Source organism: Dryas octopetala, chromosome 9 (assembly GCF_963921425.1).
Source record: "Dryas octopetala chromosome 9, drDryOcto1.1, whole genome shotgun sequence".
Lineage (NCBI taxonomy): Eukaryota > Viridiplantae > Streptophyta > Magnoliopsida > Rosales > Rosaceae > Dryas > Dryas octopetala.
Genome location: NC_141374.1, coordinates 8,236,335 through 8,261,506, shown reverse-complemented (window position 1 = coordinate 8,261,506; position 25,172 = coordinate 8,236,335). Strand labels below are relative to the sequence as shown.

Sequence of the window (25,172 nt, the reverse complement as noted above, 5' to 3'; positions counted from 1 at the left end):
AAGCAATATATCTTCTCTCCCAAGTGCATATTTAAACCCTTCACCCATCTTTCCTATGGAAGCCAAAACACTTCCCCATTGTTTACAAACATGACCACTACCACCACCACCCAAACTACACCCAACAACAACACCACCACCATTTGCTTCTCCAAATATCTCCATTCCCTATCCCAAACACCCCACAGGCTCAGAAAGAGAATGCTAGCCACATGGACCCCAGACCAAGAGCTCAACCAAGTGAGGCAAAGGTCTGGGGCTGACATGAAAAGAAAGCTCAAGTGGTATGATTTGATAGCCCTTGGTGTTGGAGGCATGCTAGGTGTTGGAGTTTTTGTCACAACAGGCCGTGTGGCACTCCAAACATCTGGTCCTTCAGTTTTCATATCCTATATCATTGCAGGAATATCGGCCCTTCTTTCCTCCTTGTGTTACACTGAATTTTCTGTTCAAATTCCAGTTGCTGGAGGTGCCTTCAGTTATCTCAGATTGACTTTTGGTATGAACCATGAACTGCTTGGTTATGGGGGTACTAGCTATATATATTCTTTATTTTATGCTTTTTTACTTACTTTCATTTTATATATATGTAGGAGAATTTGTGGGTTATTTTGCTGGGGCAAATATACTCATGGAGTACGTATTGTCAAACGCTGCTGTGGCAAGAAGTTTTACAGAGTATTTGTCCTCTGCATTTGGAGAAAATGATCCAAAGACATGGAGAGTAGAAGTGGATGGGTTGGTAAAGGGCTATGATATGTTGGACTTCCCAGCTGTTGCTCTTATTCTTCTTCTCACTCTCTGTCTTTGTCATAGGTTTGATCTTTTGCTACCTACCTGTTTGCCGTGCTTGTACTTCTACCTGGCTTATATGTTTTTGCTGTATATTTTCATAATCTAGGTGCCCAACATTTTGCAACTAGACCTTATTTAGGCATAAGTTGGTGGGCATTTAGATTAGTCCTATATCATATTTATCACTTAATCACTATTCATGATAGATGTATTATATATTATATATATTATCATTGCAACCATCACCATTACTATTATTGATAATAATTTCTTTAAGTGTTATTGGGTTCCCATGTAATGGTATCTTTTGTTTTGGTGGATTTTGAAAGTGATGGGTGTTAATTTCTTTTGGGATTGCAGCACAAAGGAAAGCTCCATATTGAACCTTATTATGACAGTGTTTCATGTGGTTTTCTTTGGATTTATTATAATTGCTGGTTTCTACAATGGGACTACCAACAACTTGGTGAAGCCTAAAGGACTAGCTCCTTTTGGGGTGAGAGGTGTTCTTGATGGGGCAGCTAAAGTCTATTTCAGCTATATCGGCTATGACTCAGCCGCAACCATGGCAGAAGAGATCCAAAACCCTTCGAAGAGCCTGCCTATCGGCATCATTGGTTCGGTTGTTATCACCTCCATGCTTTATTGCCTTATGGCCTTGGCTCTGTGCTTGATGGTTCCTTACAACCAGGTTAGTACGTACTTGAATTTGGTCAAATTAACTAGGATTCGTCTACCATATTGGAACCATAAAAGTCCCGCTATAAATACTAGGAGGTTTACTGTTCATATACACACAAACATCACGGCATGGTAAAACATCCCAATTAACTAATTAATATGTTTCTGTCACTCCATATTCCTAATGATTTGGGATTCTTCAAATGATTCACAGATATCAGAGACAGTATCATTTTCAGTGGCTTTCAGACAGATTAATTGGGACTGGGCAAGCAATGTGGTTGGGGCTGGTGCAAGCTTGGGGATTGTTGCTTCACTCTTGGTTGCCATGTTAGGCCAAGCAAGGTACCTTTGTGTTATTGGAAGGGCTCGGCTAGTGCCCTCCTGGTTAGCCAAGGTGCATCCTTCTACAGGCACTCCATTGAATGCCACTCTCTTCCTGGGTACGTGATTAGGGAAATTGCATGCTTTTCAATTGCTTCTCCATGAATCTTATTTACATCCCATTGTGTAGATAGTGTAATTAATTGTGTCAAAAAGAATTTCAAGGATACCTATAGATAAATATGTGTTTATCTTCTTATATTTAATCTATACATTTTTACATGCATTTTGTATATCTTTGGATGTGGAAAAATACACCAAACAATGAAGTTTTGTTTGAGTCCAACTTCTAATTTTTTTTTTTGTTTTGATGTGGAACAAATGCTCGTGGTGGGTATGGAATAAGTGCTTTATATGAGCCCCACTTGTATATTTTTAATGTGCATGCTTATTGGTGTGAAATCTGCACTCATTTTGCCCATAAATCCCACTTATTCATTTCTTTCTGCTACTACCAACCGAATACAAAAAAAAGTACAGATTGTTGTTTTTTCAATTACATTGTCATATATTGACCTCAATTAAAAGTGAGTGCTGTGAGTTGAAACATCAAATCCATACAAAAATAGAAACAGCTAAAAGTGGAAAACCAGATAAATGGATGAATCTGTCTCTTATGATGCAGGAATTTGCACAGCATCAATTGCACTCTTCACCGACCTTGAAATAGTGATTGACATGATCTCCATCGGCACGCTCTTGGTGTTCTACCTTGTGGCCAATGGTCTCATTTATCGTCGATACGTGATCATTAGCAACAATGCCCCAATGCAGACTCTCTTATTCCTCTTCCTCCTCTCATCTAGTGCCATTGGCTTTTCCTTGTCATGGAAGCTTAAGCAACAAAGGTGGGGGCTACCCCTTTTTGGAGTGTCTACAATCACCATCATTGGCTTCTTTAACTACACAGTTCCTTGCCTCACTCATCCCATCGGGTGGTCGGTGCCACTCATGCCATGGCCAGCTGCATTATCGATCTTCCTTAATATCTTCCTCATGACCACGCTAAAGAAATTCTCATTACAAAGGTTTGCTGTCTGGGCATGTTTCATAACATTGTTCTATCTGTTGTATGGTGTTCATTCGACTTACCAGGCAGAGGAGATGGAGAACAGTGTTGATGAAGTAAATCCAAACTCAGCAGTACTGCAACAAACAAAGCTAGACATTCAAGTAATTTGACTACCAATGTGCCTGTCTTTTCCCTGTTCTTTTTTTTTTTCTTTTTTTTTTTTCTTTTTTTCATAGCACTTTTTGTGGTACTTAATTTGGGTTCAAGGAATTCCCATCAAGCAAAACAGAATTCCGATCAAATGGAAATGACAAAGTTAATTGTGTATAAAAATGTCATAGCAAAAGAAAACCAAATTAAGTACTTGTGGTTGTGTGTGTGTGTGTGTGTGTGTGTGTGTGTGTGTGAGAGAGAGAGACAGAGAGAGAGAGAGATGACCTACTAGTTTTTCTGCACTAATTTCCCTTTTTGCTTCAGCTGTTACCACCCATCATATAAACTCTTTAATTGTGGGAGTGGACAAGACGATTGAGGTCATTTTGGGCCATAGCAAGTAATGATTGACACACTAAAGAATTAGAACCTCACGATCCATTAAAAAAGAAAGGAGGGAAATGCTGAACCTCTAGCAAAGTCAACTTTTCATGTTTTTATCATTTATTGAAAGTTCCGTTGTATAAGTGTATGACAAAAGCATTATTATGCTCTGTTTGTCTTACATGGATAGTAAAGGTTCTGAAGTTTTCCCACTCAGTACTCCTGACAATCCTCACTCGATAATAAGAAGTTTTCTTAAGAAAGCCAAAGGCTAAATTTTCATTAAAATTCACTCTGTAGAAAGTTGAAACACATACATTGTAGGCCATGAATAGGACAACACTAGAGCTTGAACACAAAACATTTGTTCTCAGGCGGCTGCCAATTAGCTAGAACAACCTGTAGTCAATTGATCATGACTTCTTTTAGACAACTCTATATCATGCACTATTTGTTGCACTGAAAATAGACAGAGTTTTCAATTCATAGATGGTCAATTAGTCATAACATAATTCCAGATAAACCAATATCAGCTTTAATTTAAAATCACCAACTTCTCCAATTTTAGACATGAATTGGACCTCAAAGTTCTCCACAAAATATCTTAAAACAAATTATATTTTCAACTCCAAGATCCACCCCCTACCCTTTTTCTTAAGAAAGGGGAAGGAGATGCCATTAAACAAGATCATTGAATAAAAAATGATTATACAAATATAGAAGTATCATTCTCTACATGCAAAACTAGTGAAACTTTATTTGCATGGTTAGCTAAACCAACCCAATAGTTGAAGCAACAAAGGGAAACGATTGTTAGCCTTTTGGTGACACATTATGTCCAACCCAGAACATTGATTGAGCACAAGGACACTCTCAATATAAGGGTGTTCTGTGCCTTGAACCAATTAAGGAAACAGACCTCCATTTTCCAGGAAACCAGGAGACCACAATTCAATTTAATTTTTAGTTCTTTTACCATGCTGCATATGCTGATAACAGAACCTTCTTTATTTTATTTATTTTATTTTTTCTGAAAGAGAGATAATGGAACCTTTTTAATGATAACGAAGAACTAAGATGTACAGTGGGTTATACAGTCCCAATTTGCATCCAAAATACTAATGATTGCCCTAGAAAGATCCAGTAGTAGGATCAGACAAAAATTGCAACCATTTCCTCTGATGGATTAATGTCACTGCCATGACATCAAAAATAGTGATTCATTTTACAACTTCTAGCGTTCCATTGACAACCCATTTTTATTTCTGGTCGAGTGTCTAACCAAAAAAGATAGCCCTGTCAATCCTTTCCATAGCAAAACGCCCAGCTTCCCTCTTATTAAACCAAGTGAATTTTGGTCCTGTGAAGCCCAAATCAATAAAGGTATTTCTGAACATACAGTCTCTCAACCCCTAACTCTACTTCTTGAAGCTCCTCCTTTTTTCTCACTATCATCCAATATGCCATTGAGGTTCCCAGTTCAGGTTGAAAAAATGAATAAATCAAATTTGAAGTCCCCAGCTATAAGCCAAGGGTGATTACAAGCTGAGGGGGTATCATCTAAGAGTTCCCACAAGGAGGCTAAAGTATTATAAGCCAAGGGTGATTACAAGCTGGCGTAAAGTATTTCTGTAACTATTTCCTCAAAATAAAATTAATTTTTATGGCGTCTGATACATGTTCCTTCTATTTCTCCTAAAGTCATCCGTATCAAGTGAGTGATGGGTTCGCTTCTATATGATCATACATTATACTTACTATTATGAACTTACATTGCATGATGTTTTTTAGTTGATATAACGGTTCTGCCAACAGAAGAAGATCAACCCATAAACATTCGAAATCACCACACACACATTTGTGACCACAATAGAAACATTTCATTTTAAGCAAATCAAGTCATATAATCTGATCATGTTTTGAGCCATCAATCAACCACGAAACAGAGACAAAAGGATGATTCCCAACTTGCATGAACCAACAGCAAGAATATTAAGCTCATGTATCTATCTACCTGTCAAGATAATTTCCACCTTCAGGGCACAATATCCTATCATACTTGTTTTTGTCAATTACGAATGAAGAAAAAGAAAGAAGATCATCCTAATTTTGCATGTTCCAACAAAAGTTAGAAGCAAACTTACAAAAAGAACAGTTCAACTGCAAAATAAAAGCTCCGTCTAAGAATCAGGGCACACCAACTTCATCTTCTTTTTCTTCTTCTTTTCCAATAATGCATTTACAAAAGCATCTAGAATCTGCTGCTGCGATTCGATAAAGACTTCATTACGCTTCATCTCCATCTCCATTCGCATCTTCTCAATCTGCATGGTCATTTTCATCTTCATTTGTTCCATCCTCACAAACCCTTCTCCCAACAGTGTAATTGATGAAGCCAACTCTTCAACAGGATCTACCCCTCTCTTAACCCCAACAACAGCATTCTTCTTCTTCACAAACTTTGATCTTGACAAAGAAGAATACCCATCCAATTTCTTAAAATCAACACCGGAGTTTAAATTCCCATCAACAATGCCACAGTTCTTTGGTCTAAACCCAGCAGGTACAAAATCTCTATCACCTCTAAATTTGGCATTAAACCCACCTTCAATATCAACTCCAAATTCCCTATCTTGCTTGAAATTATGGTTAAGATTTACATCAACCTGACCATTACTTTTTCGTGTAAACCCCGAAGAACCACCTCTAAATTTGGCATTAAACCCACCTTCAATATCAACTCCAAATTCCCTATCTTGATTGAAATTATGCTTAAGCTTCACATCAACCTGACCATTACCCTTTCGTGTAAACCCCGAAGGCATTAAATGCCTGCCACCCAGAGTTTTTAAGGGAAACCCACTAGCACCATCAACTCTTTGAACAACATAATCATCAACTTCAGAATAAAAGCTAGAAGTTTTACCATTTTTACTATTAAACTTGAACCCCTGAGGCATTGAGTTCTGATCATCTTCAGTTTCTTCACCAAACTCACTTCCCGAATTGCCATCAAAATCAATGTTGGGGCTTGAATTCCTATCAACCTTTCTAAATTTCTTATCAACCGAAAACCCACATCCAAATTTAACACCGTTATGGATTTTCCGATCTGGTTCGGACCCAAAAACAGAAACAGACTCTTCCAATTCATCCATAAGGTGAAACAAAGCCCAGGAAGAGAAAAACCGACCTGGGTATGCCGAAGCCCGTTGCTTCTCGGAACGGTACCGTTTTCGGAGCTTCTCCATCTTGTGACGGCACTGCAAGGCGGTCTTGGGCGGCGAGGAGGAGGAGGGCAATGGGCAATGGGTGGCCATGGTGGCCGCCACGTCATCCCAGTCGGCGGCTTTGAGATTGGTGCGGCGGAGAGCGTGCCATCTGTCCCTGTAGGCCAAGATCAAGGCTTGGGTCTCGTCTTGGGTCCAACACGGTGGAGGGACCCTGCGGGGTTTGGGTTGGGTGACGGTGGTCATGGTTTTGGGTTGGGGAGTAGGATAAGCGGCGAAGAAGCGTAGGTTAGCAGAGAAGGGGTTTTGGTTATGGTGGTGGTGAAGGTGAAGGTGAAGGTGATAGTGATGGTGGTGCCTTTTGTTGACATTGTGGATTGGTGAATGGGTGCTGTGAATAAAGCTAGCGTGCGCAGGTGACGCAGTGCACGGAGTGAAGGTCACAACTAGTCCGCCACGATAGGCCACTACGGCTCAGCCCACCGTACGGAGTTTGGTTTTTGACTTTTGTTGTATGTGGTGGTCGTCGTGGTCCTCCACGTGGGACTTCGCCACCAAAGCTATGCTCGTCATGCTAGTTCTTTTTTTTTTTTTTTGGTTAAATGGAGTGATGCTAGTTTTTGGGCTTAGTTGGCATTCATTATTAAATTGAAGTAGCGTGTGAATTTAGCTCCTCAGAATGTTGATTAACAAATGACATGAAGTTCAGATTAAATACCAAATATTTAAAAGATTTCAACAAATCAGTATAGGACTAATATTTTTAGTTTAAGGTGCTAGCCTAGGGGTGGGAAACCTTAGATTAGGTCATAAATCTCGTAGAAATGAAGATTGTTTTTTTCACCTGGATCGGTAGAATGGCCTTTTTGTTTGGTAGTGAAACTGAAATATTGAAATTTTGATATCTAAAATGAAAAGAAGTTTAATATGGTACTTAAAATTAACGAACTTATAAACAAGATAATAATATTAAAGTCCTATGAGTCTAACTCACCCTTAAAATTGATCGGGGATATGACATATTTAACACCTTCAATATGTCCAATAATACACATCATGGGCTCTCATACCATGTTAAAGTCCTATAGACTTAACTCACCCTTAAAACTAGCTTGTAAGGGAGGATTGCTCAAAGCTTATACATTGTACTACTCAACTATATTATAACGATGTGAGATATTTGACAAATAATGAATTTATATTCAAAAGTTTGAATAAATGTAATATTTTCACATATTATTTAGTAAATGAAATTTGATGATCATAATAGGAAATTTTTTTCAAAAAATGACACATACTTTGGGGTCAATCTTATTTTAGGACACACGTTTAAGTTTGTATTAGTGTATGACACATATTTAGGATTTGTGTTATTGTGGTACAATTCGTCAACTCTATTAAAAATTCCGTTAAAAATAGATCATGTGTCATGCACATTAATTTTTATGGGATAAATTTGACAATTCACCTATATATTTTAAAAACAAATTAAAAAAAAACTAAAAAAATTGAAAAAAAAAAAAAAAATCAGCACCCCATTCCCCCGCCAAGCCCCACCCAACCCGCTCCACCACCTCCCTCTTCCCCACCCAGTTTGCCCTACCACCTCCCCATATCCCAGTCGGAGAGTCACAACTTAGATTTATTCTGCATAGTTATAGTTTCTATTGCTAAGTTTGATTTTGAATATTTGTTGATCTGAATTTTTGAGTTGTTTAGGGATTTAGTTTTTATTTCAATCTTAATATATGTATCTTAGATTTTTTTGATTGTTTGTGACTGATATTTGACAAAGCTAAGGCCTTTGCTATTACTTTGGTTGATAAGATAAGCTAACCTGAGCTTGACATTTTCCCTTATTTTTCCATACAAACTTAACGACATAAGTTCACCACTAAGCCTAAATTTTATCAATTTTTTAATGTCTGTATAAGACAGATGATATTTGTTGATGCCTATTGTTTTGCAAGATTCTTCAAGGAAGAAGATTTTCAAGGATAAAGATGCTGAACCTATTGAATTTGAAGAGTTTGTTGCACAAATAAGCTATGCACCTGTATATTTGTGGATAAGTATGCAGCTATGCAAATGTATACTTCAAGTAGGCATTGCATTTTGTATTTATTTTCTTATTGTTATTGTTTGTGAATAAATTTACTGGTCTGATTTGACCGATGACAAATTGCCACGCAGCCTAACCAAGTATCTTATTTGACACGTTGACTTGTTAATAAAAAAGAATGGGTTAGCACAGAAAACTGGACCCCGAGCCAACTACCATGACGTCTCAGGCCGTCTATTGGGCCTTGTATTAAAGAGTTTGAAGATGGAGGCCCATTTGAAGATTGAAGAAGCATGAAGAGCTCCCAAAAGAGAAGAAGCCCATTGGCCCACTTCGCCCAATTGTCCGTCTGCTGCCCATATAAGGCCCTTTACCCCTAAGAGTTGGGGGTTCTGTTTTTAACATTTTTACACAGCATTTCAATGGCTTTCACAAGCCAAAGCTGAGAGTGCTCTAAATACAAAAGTGTAATCTCTTCAACACAAAAAATGGAAATATACAGACTGTGACGTAAGCCAAGTTGGGTGAACCACTATAAAATCTCGTGTTCTTGATTCTCTATTTTTCTATGCTTACAACCCTTGTTGTACCCCTTTTTTTTTTCATAAACAGATTGGTGCCGTCTTTGAGAATTCGACAAAAATTCATGTCGTTTTTTAAAAAGTTCTACTTTTGTTCACTGTTAAACACATGAACATGAAGAACACTCAATCCAAAACCTAGTTCAGAACACCACTGTCCAAACCAAAAATCTGATGAGGACATCCACTGTCCTCATCCATTCCAACTCCCTGCAAAAACAAAAAATCCATACACTTATTTCTTCTTATGCTGTCTATCTCTCCTCTCTCACTGACAGAGACTCAAATTCAAAAAATACATCACCCATGTTCTTCTTCCCACTCATTCTTTGGGAGGTACCACTTCTTCCCTCCCTTGATACAAACACATGCATCTGGGTTCTCTCTCACAAGATAACAATGGTGAAGAGATCATAACAGAAATATACAAAACAAAAAAAAACCCATTTCATATATCTCTCTGCAAAAGAAAGAAAAAGACTATTCTTGTGTGCAAAACACCCCTCTGTTCTTTCTTACTTACGCGCTGGCCACCGCAATAGATATTTTACTGAAGATGATATTTCATTTTCTTTAATATGCTTTGCAAATTACATCCTAAATTAAGATGTTGTAACTACATTACACATATTGAACTTACATGCTAGTATCAATGGAATGAACACATAATTAAGACTATATATTGTTTCAATACTTTTATTACTTACCCAATGAGTTTGGACAATCGATGTGCTCGGACACTTGTGAATTTAAATTCCCGTGAATATCACGACCCAACTCACGGCCCGACTCATGACTATGAGTGTTTACAAGTTATACAGTCTCCTTGTATGCTCGAACATCCGATGAGTTCGGACAATCGTTGAGCTCGGATAATCGCTGTGCTCGAACACTCGTGAATCTAGCCAGATAATGGGTATAAAGTCTAGACAAGCCCATTGGCATAAGGCGTGGAGTCCACAAAGGCTTGTCCTAATGTCCACTTGTTGCAAGGGTGATGTAATTTGCAAACCAATGAGGATAAAAATGCAACTAAAACAAAAGGAAAAGGAAAGTTGCATAACTCAATTGCATGCCGTAAGGTAGTTTCCAAAGAAGAGGAAGTCAAGTTCTCTTGGAACTTTGCTCCAAACTACAAGTCCGATGGTGTCCCACGTACAACAAGCATATATTGAAAATCCAAAGTGACAGTAGGAGCTCTTTACAAGATTGGCTTTTGGGTTGACATGCAAATGAAGTAGCGTTCGAACCATCAAAGCCATGTTGTTGTAAACCAAATCCCACAACAATAAGAGAGGGTGCACGTCTTCTCATGGCGATTGAAATGGATGGATCAGTCCCCAAGAATATAGAGGCCAACTCTTATTTGGATTGCATCTAATGTACTTGGCCTATAGTACAAAATAATTTTGTTTATTTATTTATTTTAAAGGATGAATATCATTGGAAATGAATAGGAAACATCAATATCGACTTGGACTAGCTAGGTAAAGCCATAGGATCCTTCCTCTAACCAAGCCATGGTGATGTTACAATTTAAAGAAGATCTTATATATGCTCTAGAAGTAATAGGGCTCTCCTTTGACAAGAGCTTTTCAACCTTGACGCTCAAGTTAGGGTTTTTATACGCTTGCGACTACGCTAGGGCTTATCCACCCTTGGCTGCAAGCTTGCAATGCTAAAGGTACTATACTATATGTTCTGTAGTCTTTTCTTTGTGAGTGATTGTAGCATAGACTGAGTTCCATCTACTAGACTAAATTATCATTGGCAGTTTACATATTTTTCATTGATCTGCATTTTGATATACATTAATAGGTTGGTACATTACATGAGTTAATACATTTTAATTATATCAAATGCACCATATGTTAATAAAAGGCACCAATACGTGATCCAAATGCACCTATGGGTTAGTAGTTAGTGCATTTGAGATCTCTGTTTTGTTTAAATGATGGTTGCAATTTTCGGTTTTATTTGTTTTGAGTTTCTGTTATGTTTCCTTCTCTTGAGCCCAACATATACATATATATATATATATAGAGAGAGAGAGAGAGAGAGAGAGAGAGAGAGATGTTGTTTTAAGTAATAATGCTTTCATCATAATGAAATGGTTATATTGTAGGAAAAATTATTGGATATAACCGATATACCGCCACATGCATGGTATAATCTAGGGCTGGTATTTTTGCCCGACAAACAGACCGATATCGAACCAATCAACACGTCGATTTTCTGGCTATTCGGTGAAATATCAGTTATTGATCGATTTTCTCACCGACCTACCACCGTCGGAGTTGAGGTCGGCCTTGGTTTCTGGAATCGCCAAATCGATCGACATATGTGTCTCTCTCATCTGTCTCATATCTCTTAAACCTATGTTTCTAAGCAATGAGCACCAGTCGCCACCACATGCATCTCTCTCATCTCACCGAGCACCAGTCACCACCACCTGCACGCATCTCTCTCATTTCGCCGAGCCCCAGTCACCAGCACCTGTATCTCTCTCATCTCGCCGAGCACCAGTCACCACCGCCGAGCACCACTGAGACTCGCAATCTCCCCACCACTCGAGACCTCCCACCACTTATGATCTCCACCTCCACCACCACCACCACCACCACTAGTCTCTCTCGCATTCTCTCTGCCTCCCCACCAACTCTGACACCAACTGATCGCCTCCGACACAGTCGAAAACTGACAACCATCGGTTTGATTGCGATTGACATTTGTGGTACCTCGACTGCATTTGGTCGGTTGTCGATTGTGAGCTTTCGGTTTAGAAACCGAACCGATACCAGCCCTAGTATAATCGATCCAATGTTTAAGGGTATTGTTGGACGACATGTTTATATTTGTAGGGTATTGTTTTAAACGTCCACTCATTATAACATATAAGTTTGTTATACCACGTTCCAGTGTATCGGTTATACATAATAATTTCTCGTATTGTAGATGTTAGAAATAGTGGTTGGGCTCATAGAAAGAAAGACAAAATTAGAAAACTCCAAATCCTGTAGTTTAAAAACGATGGTTCGAAGCCCTTAGGGTAATTCAAGTGGTGACCGAGGGTAGGTGCAGTATTGAGTTCGCATTTTTCTAGGTTCAGGGTTTGATTTCCTCATGTAATAGAAAAAAAAAATGATTCCATTAGGTTGTTAAGTAAACTCAGAATCTCTAATATATTATGTCAATGGAATGGATGAAATAATGACGTGACCATCACGTGCTTGCTAATAACACATATATTTTCATTTTTTTGTGTGCCTCTAAAACCTCTCAACCACCAACCCACCATAAACATGGATTTGGAAGACTTTTTTGTTTAGAAAATTTGAGAAGTTAAAAATTTAAGGATGACTATATAAGTCATCACTGTGTACGTACGCCTATTCCATTGATAGAGTTGGGGATTTGCACTCGATTAGTGCACTACAGAGTATCATTGTTTATACACTAAAGGAACGAAATTGGAAACCCCACAAACTATAGAGAGTAAAAGTGTAGTTTGTCCAAAATTAACGAGCATACATGAACCTTTGACATACAACTATAATGATTAGTCACCAAGAAATCCTAGTGGCGGATTACATTTCCAAAGAATTTTTTCTTTCAGTTTCAGCTCATTGAATTTGATTATGACTTCAGATATTGTACCTAATACGTTGCTCCATTTCATTTTTGCAGTTCATTTGGTTCAAACCTCCAGACCAGTCCGAATATAGGGGAAAACGTATTTTCGATTTTGTTATCTATAACTGGCATAGTGCTATTTTTAATATATCTCAATGACAGGGTACAGGTTGGTACTGAGTATCCTTCATTCAAAATTTTATTTTGTTCAGTAGTATCTATGCATGTCATGTTTAATTGTTGGCCTATGAATAGGAATTACTTCTACTACGTAGTACAAAAACTGGGAATTAAAACTGACAAGACTTAATTTTGATATAGCGATCGATCTCCATGAAATTCTTCTATATATCAATTGTTTATCATATATAGTGTAATGTTGATGATGCATGCATTCTTTGAATGGATCAGAAATTAATGAACTGTTTGTTTTCAACTCCCTTTAATTTGGTGTAATAGGATGCCGTAGATTCTAGTCTTCTAGAAGGTTTATGAAACTTCCCGGCCTCTAGCTAGCTAATAGGTTTAGTGCATGCATTGGTTATATATGCGTTTTACACAAACAGTCGACGTTTTGATATTACATGTGCATTAATGCGTTTTACATATGAATTATTATGGCTAGCTAAACTAAGGTTTACCTCGATCAACGAAATAACTCTATATATATAAGACGCTTCTATTTGAGGGAGCTCACTTAGAAAGGTTACGCCCAATTCAAACATATATAACTTAGGAAAATGCCAAAACAGACTCGCAACAACCAGTTAATGACTTTCGCTGGATCTGAAAACCATTTAACGCGTAGGCAGATTTTAACACTCATCATTAGCCCAAAACTCAAAAAATAAAACCCTAAGTCCTATTAGTTTCTATACAGTAAGCAGTTACTTGTATCAGTTGTATGTATATGTATATTTCTGAATTTTGTATATTTTGTGATCGATCTAATGGACTCATCATGAACCTACTTGTTATGAAATAAACATATGCAAGAGTCAAAAAAATTATCAGAGAAGCGTAAGTTGAGACCGAAGATGCAAATCATGAGCCTAGAGATAGATTTGTGGTTAAAGAAGAAGGGCCTCTCTAGTGATCTGAAGACGGTGATCAAGAAAATTGTACCACAAAAACTTAAAGAAAACAAAGATGTGGAGAATATCCTTTCTATTATTCCCATAATACACAGAAAACGTATCATGTGCCTTCTCGGCATGGCTTCGTTGAAGAAAGTAAGTTCCTTAATTTATCTATATATATATATATATATATATATCAACAAATAAAGTATATCCAGAAGGTAATGGGATTCTTTACTAATGTTTTCCATATTGATGTTGTGCTTTTTATTCAAAACTACCTAGTTTTGTTTTGAGTTTCAAAGATGAACATTGTAGGTTTAGGATATAGTATTCAGGGAGTACAGTGGAAAAATATATAATTAAATATATGGAAGCTTGAAGGGTCATAATTTTGAATAGAAGCACGATATCAACACATAAAATATTATAGGATCTAGACTTGCCTTGGAAGGATACATACATCAATTTTAAACTCTTTGGAACTTAATAGCTAATCTGGCCATAACAAGATTTCTTCAATGTTTCTAATAATAAATATTGGTAGGTGCCAATGTTTGAAAATATGGATGAACGGGAGTTGAAAGAAATTTCTAAACATCTTAAGTTGGTAATCTATCCTGAGGATACCTATATTTTTCGAGAGGGAGAACCACTTGAGAAGATGGTTTTCATCACGCAAGGCACCGCATGGATCTGCACAACTAGCAATATTACCAATATTAGTGGAGCAAGTACAAGTGATTTCTCAATCATGATTATTAAGTGCCTTGAGATCAAGGTGATTTCTATGGGGAAGAACTTCTGAATTGGGCATCAAAACTTTCCTCTTTTTCTGAGTTTCCTATCTCAACCAGAATTATTACGACCCAAACAAAACTTGAAGCATTTGTTATCAGGGCTAGCGATTTGAAGAGTGTTGTCTCTAAATTTTGGTGGCATTTTAGCAAGGAGCTCAGTCATGTAGAGGATTCTCAATTGGAACGATGGCAGCATTTGGCAGCTTCTTCCTTACAAGTAAAATGGCGTCCCCGACATGCAAGGCTGGCTACGGGGGGACACTGAATGGGCATATTCAAAGTAAAGTAATTAGTCAAAAGTATCTAGTATATATTTGTTTACACCATCACAAGTGTCTAATCAGATTTCTTCTTGTTAATTTCATTGTTAAAACAATACACTCTTTATTTTTGGGTTAATTCTCTTGTTTGATAGAGATTGTAATCTGTTTAGTTTAATTCCTTTTGTGCATATTTTTACTTGCGGATTGTATATTTTGTGAAAAATAGTTGGTAATGCCATTGTAATTGAACGTTAAACTGCTAAGGGCCGGGCATTATCATCATAACAAATTAAGCTTTGTTACTAAATCAAGGACAAGGGGATTTTTCCATTAAGTGTGTTAAGAGTTTTGCATCAAACCTAGTGTCACATGGAGTGACACTAACGCTATGATATTATAAAAAAAATTGAAACATTCAACCTAAAATCAATTGATAATAAGTGAAGAAATTTAGGGCCCGTTTGGTATCCTACTCAAATTTTTTTTTCAAAAATTAAGATTTTTTTTTAAATATGAGTTTTCAAAATCAATTTTTAAAATTTGAAAACGTGTTTGGTATGAAATTTGAAAACAATTTTTAAATTTTAAAAATGATGACATCTAAGAAAAAAGGAAGTGTAAAAAAAAATTTGAAAAAAACGATGTTTTATCATTTTTAAAAAGAGGCATGTTTTTGAATTTTTTTCTAAAAATTGTTTTTAAAAATGGTCTACCAAACACGTTTTCTTGACTAAAACTTATTTTTTTGTTTTTGAAAACAAAAAATAATTTTTAAATAGAATACCAAACAGGTCCTTAAGTTCTTATATTCTATTATGTAAGACTTTTTTGGTCATAGAACTTATAATCTATTATGTAAGACTTTATTATCAATATGGGATACTTCTCTCAACTATGGCCGATTAGCATTCCTTTACTTCTAAGCTCCACAATATATCCTGGCCAAAAAAAAAAAAAAAAAAAAGCTCCACAATATATAACCGAACTTAATGTTACCATCACTTAATAGTTAATAATATGGTTGTCATGTGAATCTGTGTGTGACATGACTGTCAGTGTTACTGTTATTCAATAACATGATTTGATTGAACAATTAAAAAAAAACTCAATTACAAATGCAACCACCATGAGGAATATTTCAAATTGGTCTACGAATAAAAAAATATTTCAAATTAATATATTAATTAATAAAAAGTTACTAAATAGCACATTTATTATGAATTCCGTCAAGAAAGACAGTTAAATGCCAATTTGGATAACAATGACGTAGATTTTTTTAATAATGTGGACACCAAATTTGCTATACATGGATTTATAATGTCATATTGTAAAAAAAAAAAAAAACTACAAAAACTTTTAAACCTTTAAACTTGTTATTATTAATTCATGTGATATAAATTTAGTATCCACATTATTCAAAAAATTCATATTAATACTGTCTACACTAGCATTTAACACCTTATTAACGGAATTTGTAACTTATATGTTATTTTGTAACTTTTTATTAGTTAGTGTACTAATTTAAAACATTTTTTTGTTCATAGACTAATTTAAAATACCTCTTATAATTGATGGGTGCATTTTGTAACTGAACCTAAAAAAATCACAAATTAGAGTAAACATAATTTTTTTTTTTTTACTTTGTGTATTGTGTTAGTATATTATAGATGTTATTATCACTCAATGACATGATTGTTGCTGTCACTCAATGACAAGGTTGTGATCATCACTCAATGACATAGTGTAACTGAGCAATAAAAAAATCAATATGATTCATTTTACTTTTTTGTCTTGTACCAATATATTTTAATAGAAAAGACAGAAATTTATTCCAAATGTCATTGATTGTAGCCACTCATCCGATTTGTAGGTGACTAGGTGTAAATGTGTAATCAGCTGCCCTGCTGCTCTATCAAATGGTGAGATATCCGCAAGTGAGTCTGATGATGATGATGATCTGTTGCTCAATCAAATTCGCAGACTCGCCAGCGACAAGGGTGACGAGATATCCGAAAGTGAGAATTAGACAAATGTGCAGTCACATCGATGGTTAGGATGGTGAGATATCTGAAAGTGAGAATGATATGCTGCTCAATCAAATTTGCACGCACTCTAGGGGCGGCAGGCCGCTGCAGGCAATAAAGGCCTCCATAGACGCCATGTCGAGAGTGGCAGTCACAAAGGATGGGACAGAGTGTGGCATCTGCTTGGAAGGGTTGGAGGTGGGGAATGAAGCCAGGGACATGTCCTGTAAAGCATATATAGGACGTTTCACTCGGCATGTTTCGAAACAAAGAAGGACTTGTCTATCACGGTTATAGGAGAGGTGGCATCCCTCCCTCTCATCTTTGTCTCTGTATTTCTCCCCCTCTCTCTCTCCTCTTTTTCTTTCTCTCTCATTTTTGTCTCTATCTCTCTCTTGAGAGGGATGCCACGTCCGCTATCACGGGACATGGCAAGTTTTATTCTTCGAAACATGGCTGGGAAGGCATTCTCCTGCCCACTTTGCAGGTTGGCTATGCCCCAAGAATATCAGCAAATTAGCTAGCAATGGTAATTTCATAATTGGTATGTCATATGTGACTATTATACGTAAGTACAGTAGGCTAGCTGTGCTTATTCAATGCTCATCAGCTAGGTACTTGTTGCGGCATAATTTCTGAAAAAGCACTTACCTCTTCCTCCAGCTCAGGCACCAGCCATGATTAATTTCTCTTCTCTGTCCTTCCAGTTTAGGCTTTAGGCTTCCCCTGTTCTAATTTTTTTTTTCGGGTAAATGCAGGCTTCACTTGTTTTGGTCTCCTTTTTTGTCTTTAAAAAGAAATTGGCCTATTTGATAAAATGTCAAATGTCTTCAAGCAAAGGATCCTGATATAGTTATATCAAACCAAGAGCAAAGAATCCTAAAAGTTGCACCAGGAAAATGAGAAAATAGCTGGCCTGTTTTGGTCTCTTTCTAAAGCTTCCTTTATTGTAGAGGCCAACGGAAAAGATGCTAGATTTGATGAAATGGGACAACTTCAAACACAGTGCATAGTGAGTCAAATGAATTTTGGAAAGCAAAGTGGCACACCAGGTTCAAGGAGCATGGACATAATTAAGCCTTACATATAATGCAATTGAAAAAACCAAAAGAGTGGAGTGTCCCATAACACATCTCAGAAACGCATATGTGATGCAAATTGAAACACGAGCATTTAATTGCTAGAAACTTGTCATATAATCTTATAAATCTACCAGCTTACATGTTCCAAACCTTGGATCAGTCAAATAGAAATTAACCAAATTTACCAACTAATAAGAACTAACAGCAGGAATATTAAACCCAACAAATCTCACTTCTCGTCAAGACCAGAGAAATCTCTCCTTCAAGTCCTTCAAGGAACATCACCCTAATATACAGTTCTTGTCATTTACCTACAGTTTACAGCACACAAATAAACTTTTTTAATTAAAAGAACAAAAAAATAAATAGGGAGACCATCTAAGTTAGCATTCTCTAGAGAAAATGAAAAGGCAAACTTACAGAAAGAAGTGGTAACTCCATCCATCTAGGAATCAGGTGACACCACCTTGATCTTCTTCTTCTTCTTGCTTTCCAACAATGCATTCACACACGCATCCACAAACTGTTGCTGTGATTCCATTATGACCTGATTTTGCTTCATCTCCATCTCCATTCGCATGTTCAAAATCTCCCTGGCCATCTCCATCTTCCTCTTCTCCATCTTCACAAACTCTTCTCCCAACAATTCAATCGACGAAACCATCTCTTCAATGGGATCTACCTCTTTCACAGACCTCAACAAAGATGAACACCCTTCGAAACCTTTCACAAACCCACTTCTTGTACCAACTCCATAGTTACAACCATGCTTCAAGTTGAGCTTAGGATTAAGCTTTTCACTACTTTTACCATAACTCTTGGGCCTAAAATTTAAAGGCACCAAATTCCTATCACCCAAAGATTTTACAGGAAACCCACTAGCAGTATCAACTCCTTGACTAACATACTGATCAAAAGCAGCTAAAAAGCTAGAATTTTCCTCAACTGTACTATGAAAACCAGCCTTAATTCGAAATCCACCTCCAAATTCAACACCTTTACGGGTTTGCTGATCTGGGTCGGACTCAAAACCTGAAGCAGACTCACTTTCCATCTCATTCATCAGGTGAAACAAAGCCCAGGAAGAGAAAAATCGACCTGGGTGTGTTGTCGAGGCCCGTTGTTTCTCGGAACGGTACCGTTTTCGGAGCTTCTCCATCTTGTGACGGCACTGCACGGCGGTCTTGGGCGGCGAGACGAGTGGGCATTGACGAGCCACGGTGACCGCCACGTCATCCCAGTCGGCGGCTTTGAGATTGGTGCGGTTAAGAGCGCGCCATCTGTCCCTGTAGGCTGAGATCAAGGCTTGGGCCTCGTCTTCGGCCCAGCACGGCGGTGGGACCCTCCTGGGAGCGGGTTGGGCGGTTGTGGACATGGGTTGGGGTGGTGGGGGTGTAGGATAGGGAGTGGGGAGGCGTAGGTTAGCAGAGGAATGAAGGATGTGTTGGTGGTGGTGGTGGTCGTCGTTGACATTGTATAAGGGAGATAGAGGTGGGGGCGAGAGTGGGTAATGCTAGCGTGCGCAGGTGGAGCAATGCGCACAACTCAAGGCCGCAACTACTCCGCCACTGAGGCCTGAGCCCACGGTATGAAAAGTGGTTTTGGTGGAACGGCGGGGGCGGCTCTCTGACGTGGTGCTTTCGGCTCTAACTCGAATTGGGCTTGGGCCTAAAGCATTGGATTCAGGGGTAGAATAGACATTTCACATTTGCATTATAATGCTAAAAATTTGAACCCGACGTGAATCGAACACGCAACCTTCTGATCTGGAGTCAGACGCGCTACCATTGCGCCACGGATCCTATACTGATAGAAAGCTGCATCTTATGAATAATATAATAAATACTCGTCTATTAATTCTACTCCTATAAATCTGTGTCGTTTACATATTGTACAATTTGTACTCCTATCATCTATATCGTTCACATTCTTTTTTGTATTTCGACCGAAACAAAAAAACATTCTTTTTGCATAAAAAAAAGATATCACAAATTCTAATCCAGATTTCCTCTCCAAATCTACAGTTAGCCATGAACCCCCATGGTGTGTTTCTCCTGTTCGGATTTTTTTTGTTGATTTCATTGTGCAGGAATTTTCTTTTTCTACAAAACTATCTTTCAGTATGAAGCTGATTTAAGCCAATGAAATATGAACACCACATGCCCTTTTCGGATTGATATATTGGCAGCTATGTACACCTTTTTATTATTTTGAGTTGACTGACTTTCATGGTGAACCATAACCGGGGTTTGGATTCGTGATGAAGTCTTGAAAAAATTCATTCTGACATTTGTCAAAAAACAAAAAGCAGCTGAAGAAATAGGACTGTACAAAGCTCTTAAAATGCATTATCATGCTTACATGTACTAGAATGAGTTACAAAGTTTCTTCCAGAATGAGTAGGCCTCTTGTTCTCTGCATCCTCTTCCAAAATGAGAAAAAGGTCTGCCAAAGATTTAACTTTTGAGAACATCCATATGTTTGGTCAACTAACCAGTCTGACCTCCTACCAGCTAGAAATCACTGCTAGCCAGAATCCTATCATATGCATTTTTGTTCATTCTCAGTTCCAAATTTCTCTTTTCTGTTAGCCACATACCAGCACCATCCTGCTTGATGCATCAATTATTGCCAAAAATGGTTGTGGCAATTGCATCCGGTCATTTATTTGTCATGCTCAATCTAACAATCTACACAATAACATAATACAATACTTTAAAGAACATCATTTTTTTTTTTTTTTTAGATAGAGAGAGATGAGAGGGCATCACTCAAAATATTTCATTAACTCTAGTTATGGATTCATCACCCAGAAAGAAAAAGTAAAAAACCAGTCTGACCTCCTAACAAGGGCCTTTTATGTGCACAAAATTTCATTATCCCAAAATCTTTTTCAGAATTCAGAAAAATAAATAAACCTAATTCCAACGGGCAACAAAACGAAATTGCAAAAGCTTACGCTGCAGAACTACCATTGACCTGCAAATCATTGCTAGATTTTAACCTGTCTTTCCTCAACCTATCTGCTATTAAAAAGGCCAGCTCAAGTGACTGTGATGCATTCAGCCTGGGGTCACAATGTGTGTGATAACGAGAGTTCAAGTCATTGAAGGTCACAGCCTTTGACCCTCCAATGCACTCTGTCACATTCTGCCCAGTCATCTCCAGATGTACTCCTCCAGGATAGCTCCCTTCTTGGTCATGGACGTCAAAGAAAGCTCTCAATTCAGCCTGAGGCAAAGAAAATCACCTCCAAGTCATAAAAGGGACAAGCAATTCACAATCTGATAAAATATATAGGATGTTCAGAGTTTTTAGTTCCATTGATTCAGCACTTACCCTGATTGCATCAAATGGCCGTGTCTTGAGCCCACATGGAGCCTTGATTGTGTTCCCATGCATGGGATCACTGACCCATGTCACAATAAGCCCAGCCTGACGCACAGCTCTGATCAAATGGGGAAGCTTTATCCGCATATTATCTGCTCCCATCCTGGTAATTATTGTCAGTCTACCAGGTTTGTTATAAGGGTTAAGAACTTCACACAATTTCACAAGCTCCTTTGGGTCCATCTTATCACTCACCTGCACAAGTTTAAACATCAGTACTTGATTAATGAAGGAAAATTATTTTGGAACCTTTAAAAACCATACCAACTACAAAAATGAATAACAAAATTTTTACTGCTAAAATAAGATGCTCAAAATCAACAGGATAGAAAAAGATCACCATAGTAATATTTTGATAAAACAATTCTAGTTTTATTGCTTCTTTGAATTCTAGAGGTAAAGACCAAGTTACCTTAATTCCAAGAGGATTGGATACACCCCGAAGGAATTCAACATGTGCTCCATCCAATTGTCGAGTCCTCTCACCTACCCAAAGCATGTGTGCAGAACAGTCATAATAACGGCCAGTTGTTGAATCCTCTCTAGTCAAGGTCTGCTCATAGTCTAAATGAAGGCATTCGTGAGATATCCAAAACTCAATAGTATTCATTATTGGATTGTCACCAGTAACCCCAGCAGCACCAAGGAACCCAATAGCTTCATCTACTCTCTGTGCAAGTTCCATGTACCTATCCTCAACCAGGCAAAATTTATTGAAACAAGAAACAAACCTTTGTCAATGCATACGTATACTGAAGTATTACTTCACACAAAATATTTCTGTTTGTACCCAAAAATGACCGCACACTCACATCCAAACGGACCAAAATCACTTTTGGCCAACCTTGGCTAAAAAACTAGTGAGCAATTTCACACTAGGGCACGATGACAGAAAATCTGGGTCACATTAAACAACCGTAACAGAACATTCTAGGAATCCAACTCGGCAACTCCAATTTGATTTATCCGATGATTATTAAATTTTGTAAAAGTACACTAGAGAAGTTTTAATTCAATGACAAGGGCCAAATCTTGGCAGCCTGTAGCATGCTCCACAACATGAGGAACATAACTGATAACATCTGAGACCACTAAAATGGTGATGTTAACCATCTGAGGAAGTGGAAATTTCCTGCTTGTACTTGTAGCTATCTGTGTTGTTCAGAGATACAAGATGCCCAGAAGTGCAGGCTAAATGGAAGAAAACCATAAGCTATGATTTGAAAGTATCACATGAAAGTCAAGATGTCATTTAAAACGGGTACCTATTTCCTTGCTCACTATGCTCTACGAAGTCAAGATTCCAATCTGAGACTCTCTGCATAGCAGCATACCCACCAGTGGCAAATGCTCTGAGGAGATTCAATGTGCCAACAGACTGGAGGTATGCTCTAAGTAACCTTTGTGGGTCTGGTGTTCTAGATTTCTCATCAAAGGCATCACCATTGATGTTGTCTCCCCGGTAACTTGGGAGTTTCACACCATCTCTAACCTCAAATGGATCAGACCTAGGCTTTGCAAACTGACCTGCCATTCTTCCAACCTGTCATATATAGTTAATATCAGATTAGACTATTTGTAAACGAGGCTTCATATGCCAATCATTGGGCCCTGGCACAGGAAGTTAAACGTGTGAAGAAGTAATTCAGGGTTTGGATCATCATGTCAAAGGTTTGAGGAAAGTAATAGATACTTATACTGAAGCAAGTGGAGGCCTGCATGTGAGCATTCACACACAACCACACACGCAAGAACTACCTGATCAAGTCACTATTAACCCAAATTGCCACTGTACCAATATCTATCGGCAAGGACAGCTGCCATCAAAATCCTCGGAATTCAGCAGTAGGGCAGAACAGGAAAAGAAGCCTAAAACCCATTTTCTATGTTTCACTGACACTTTTAATATTGATTTAAAGATTCTAGTAAGAAAGCCATGAATTTAATTATCATAGTTGATGAGTTCATGCAGCAGCCACTACATTAATCCATCACAAACCCAGTGTTCATGCATGATTTAACGTTTCATTTCTTTCCAGTATATTTTCAGCGACCAATATAGCCATTGAAGAATGTATATAATTAATTAATAATATAAACTTTCTGTCCAAAAAAAATTAATAATATAAAATAGGATCATGTGGTCACCCTGCTAAGAGTCTACCTTAAAATAATCTAAGAAAACATAACAAAAGAACAACATTCACAGAAAAATCTACAGCTCCAAAAAGACCACAACTCACACCCCAGATAACTGGAACAAAAAACCAATTTAGAAAAAACCAGGACCTTGATGACCGGCATTTGGGCACCGTAGATGAGAGTAATGGCCATCTGCAAGAAGACCCTGAAGGTGTCCCTGATGTTATTGGCATTGAACTCTTTGAAGCTCTCGGCGCAGTCCCCACCTTGCAGCAAAAAGGCCTCGCCTTTGGCGGCCTTGCCCAGCCACCCTTCAAGCCTCCTGGCCTCTCCGGCGAACACGATTGGTGGGAAGCTCTCGAGGGTGGTTAAAACGGTTCGGAGCTCATCTGGGTCGGGGTACAACGGCAGCTGATGGGCCTTCTTGGACTTCCATGAGTCCAAGGCCCAGTCCGGAGGCCCAAGATTGGGCCCAGCAGGGGAGGAATATGTGGAAGAAGAGGAGGAGGAAGAGACTGAGGGGATGATGATGGTGGTGGGGTAAGGCTTTTTGGTGAAGGTGAGGAGTTGGGGGTTTTTGGGGGTACGAGAGAGGAAGGGGTTTGGGGTGGTGAGGTTAGCAGAGCCCGTGGCTGTGGCTGTCAGAGCCATATCGGTTAAGTTCTTCTGCTGCGTATGTGACTGTCAGACTGTGATGGTGGGAATTTAATGGATTGACGTAGAAGAGAAGATGGATAAGAATGGGATAAATCTTGTACGGGGCATGCCCAGTGGAGCATCTCATGTGAGGTGGGATCCACATGGTTGTAACGAGGTAGTGCAAGGACATGGTTGTATCATTGATTTTGTTGTAACGAGGTAGTGCAAGGACAAACGACACCGTTTCTTTAGTAAGGAAATAAGGAATGACTTGTCCTTTTTTGGTGGAAGAGGAAGTTTGACTTTCATTTTAATACGTTTTTCAATTTAGAATATCTCTAACTCAGATTTTAATGAATTTTAATAAATTTTAAAATATATAGAATTTATTAAAATTAAAGAAAATTGACTAAAATTCTCATAAAATTTATTATGTGTAAAAAATACATTCAAATTCATTTAAATCCTTCACTTAATAAAATTCATGACTTTTAAGAACACCTGAATTTCATTAAAATCAGAGTTGAAGACATTTTGATTTCTTTGAAATCCATTAAAATCTGAATTGATGACACATAAATTTTATTGAACATTTAAAATTCAATGAAATCTAAGTTGGAAACACCTTCTTCACTTAAACCTACTCAAAGGCATGGAACAAAGGTTAGTAGAAACTGGTAAATGCACCCCCAAAACTAACTTTGTGCACTCCTCCAGTCCTCCTGTGTGAGTGCATGGAGAATGCTTGAAGTAGCTTTGACGTGCAACTAACAGTTCCCTTTTATGAAAGGATTAGGATCCAATCCCATCTCTCCTACATCACCACTTCTCCCATCAT

The 25,172-nt window shown here is 37.9% G+C and overlaps 4 protein-coding genes, 1 non-coding gene and 1 pseudogene across 6 annotated transcripts; 2 read left to right on the top strand and 4 right to left on the bottom strand.

Moving 5' to 3' along the window:
* The first annotated feature begins 75 nt into the window (after positions 1 to 75).
* Positions 76 to 3,627, top strand: LOC147273656 (cationic amino acid transporter 6, chloroplastic-like). Its single transcript, XM_086257444.1, has 5 exons — positions 76 to 499; positions 594 to 816; positions 1,156 to 1,486; positions 1,691 to 1,919; positions 2,486 to 3,627. The coding sequence occupies exons 1-5, from the start codon at positions 91 to 93 to the stop codon at positions 3,040 to 3,042; spliced, it is 1,749 nt and encodes a 582-aa protein (XP_086113570.1). The 5' UTR covers positions 76 to 90; the 3' UTR covers positions 3,043 to 3,627.
* LOC147273655 (uncharacterized) lies at positions 2,874 to 7,216 on the bottom strand. Of its 2 annotated transcripts, none has more exons than XM_086257442.1 (2): positions 5,554 to 7,216; positions 2,874 to 3,006 (listed from the first exon to the last, which is right to left on the bottom strand). In XM_086257442.1, exon 1 carries the CDS (start codon positions 6,883 to 6,885, stop codon positions 5,590 to 5,592), a length of 1,296 nt encoding a protein of 431 aa, XP_086113568.1. In that variant the 5' UTR covers positions 6,886 to 7,216; the 3' UTR covers positions 2,874 to 3,006; positions 5,554 to 5,589. The 2 variants fall into 2 exon arrangements, with proteins under 2 accessions (XP_086113568.1, XP_086113569.1); XM_086257443.1 differs by lacking the exon at positions 2,874 to 3,006 and adding an exon at positions 3,744 to 3,808.
* Positions 7,217 to 11,673: 4,457 nt separating this feature from the next.
* Positions 11,674 to 15,059, top strand: LOC147273654 (putative cyclic nucleotide-gated ion channel 13; annotated as a pseudogene).
* A 3,179-nt stretch (positions 15,060 to 18,238) lies between these two features.
* On the bottom strand, positions 18,239 to 19,735 carry LOC147273653 (uncharacterized). The gene is made up of 2 exons (XM_086227949.1): positions 18,584 to 19,735; positions 18,239 to 18,474 (listed from the first exon to the last, which is right to left on the bottom strand). Exon 1 carries the CDS (start codon positions 19,536 to 19,538, stop codon positions 18,609 to 18,611), a length of 930 nt encoding a protein of 309 aa, XP_086084075.1. The 5' UTR covers positions 19,539 to 19,735; the 3' UTR covers positions 18,239 to 18,474; positions 18,584 to 18,608.
* A 158-nt stretch (positions 19,736 to 19,893) lies between these two features.
* Positions 19,894 to 19,965, bottom strand: TRNAW-CCA (transfer RNA tryptophan (anticodon CCA)). The gene has a single exon. It is a non-coding gene; the product is annotated as a tRNA-Trp (tRNA).
* A 909-nt stretch (positions 19,966 to 20,874) lies between these two features.
* Positions 20,875 to 24,417, bottom strand: LOC147273651 (phospho-2-dehydro-3-deoxyheptonate aldolase 2, chloroplastic-like). The gene is made up of 5 exons (XM_086227486.1): positions 23,843 to 24,417; positions 22,819 to 23,096; positions 21,966 to 22,242; positions 21,503 to 21,748; positions 20,875 to 21,394 (listed from the first exon to the last, which is right to left on the bottom strand). The coding sequence occupies exons 1-5, from the start codon at positions 24,344 to 24,346 to the stop codon at positions 21,119 to 21,121; spliced, it is 1,581 nt and encodes a 526-aa protein (XP_086083612.1). The 5' UTR covers positions 24,347 to 24,417; the 3' UTR covers positions 20,875 to 21,118.
* Positions 24,418 to 25,172: the final 755 nt, after the last annotated feature.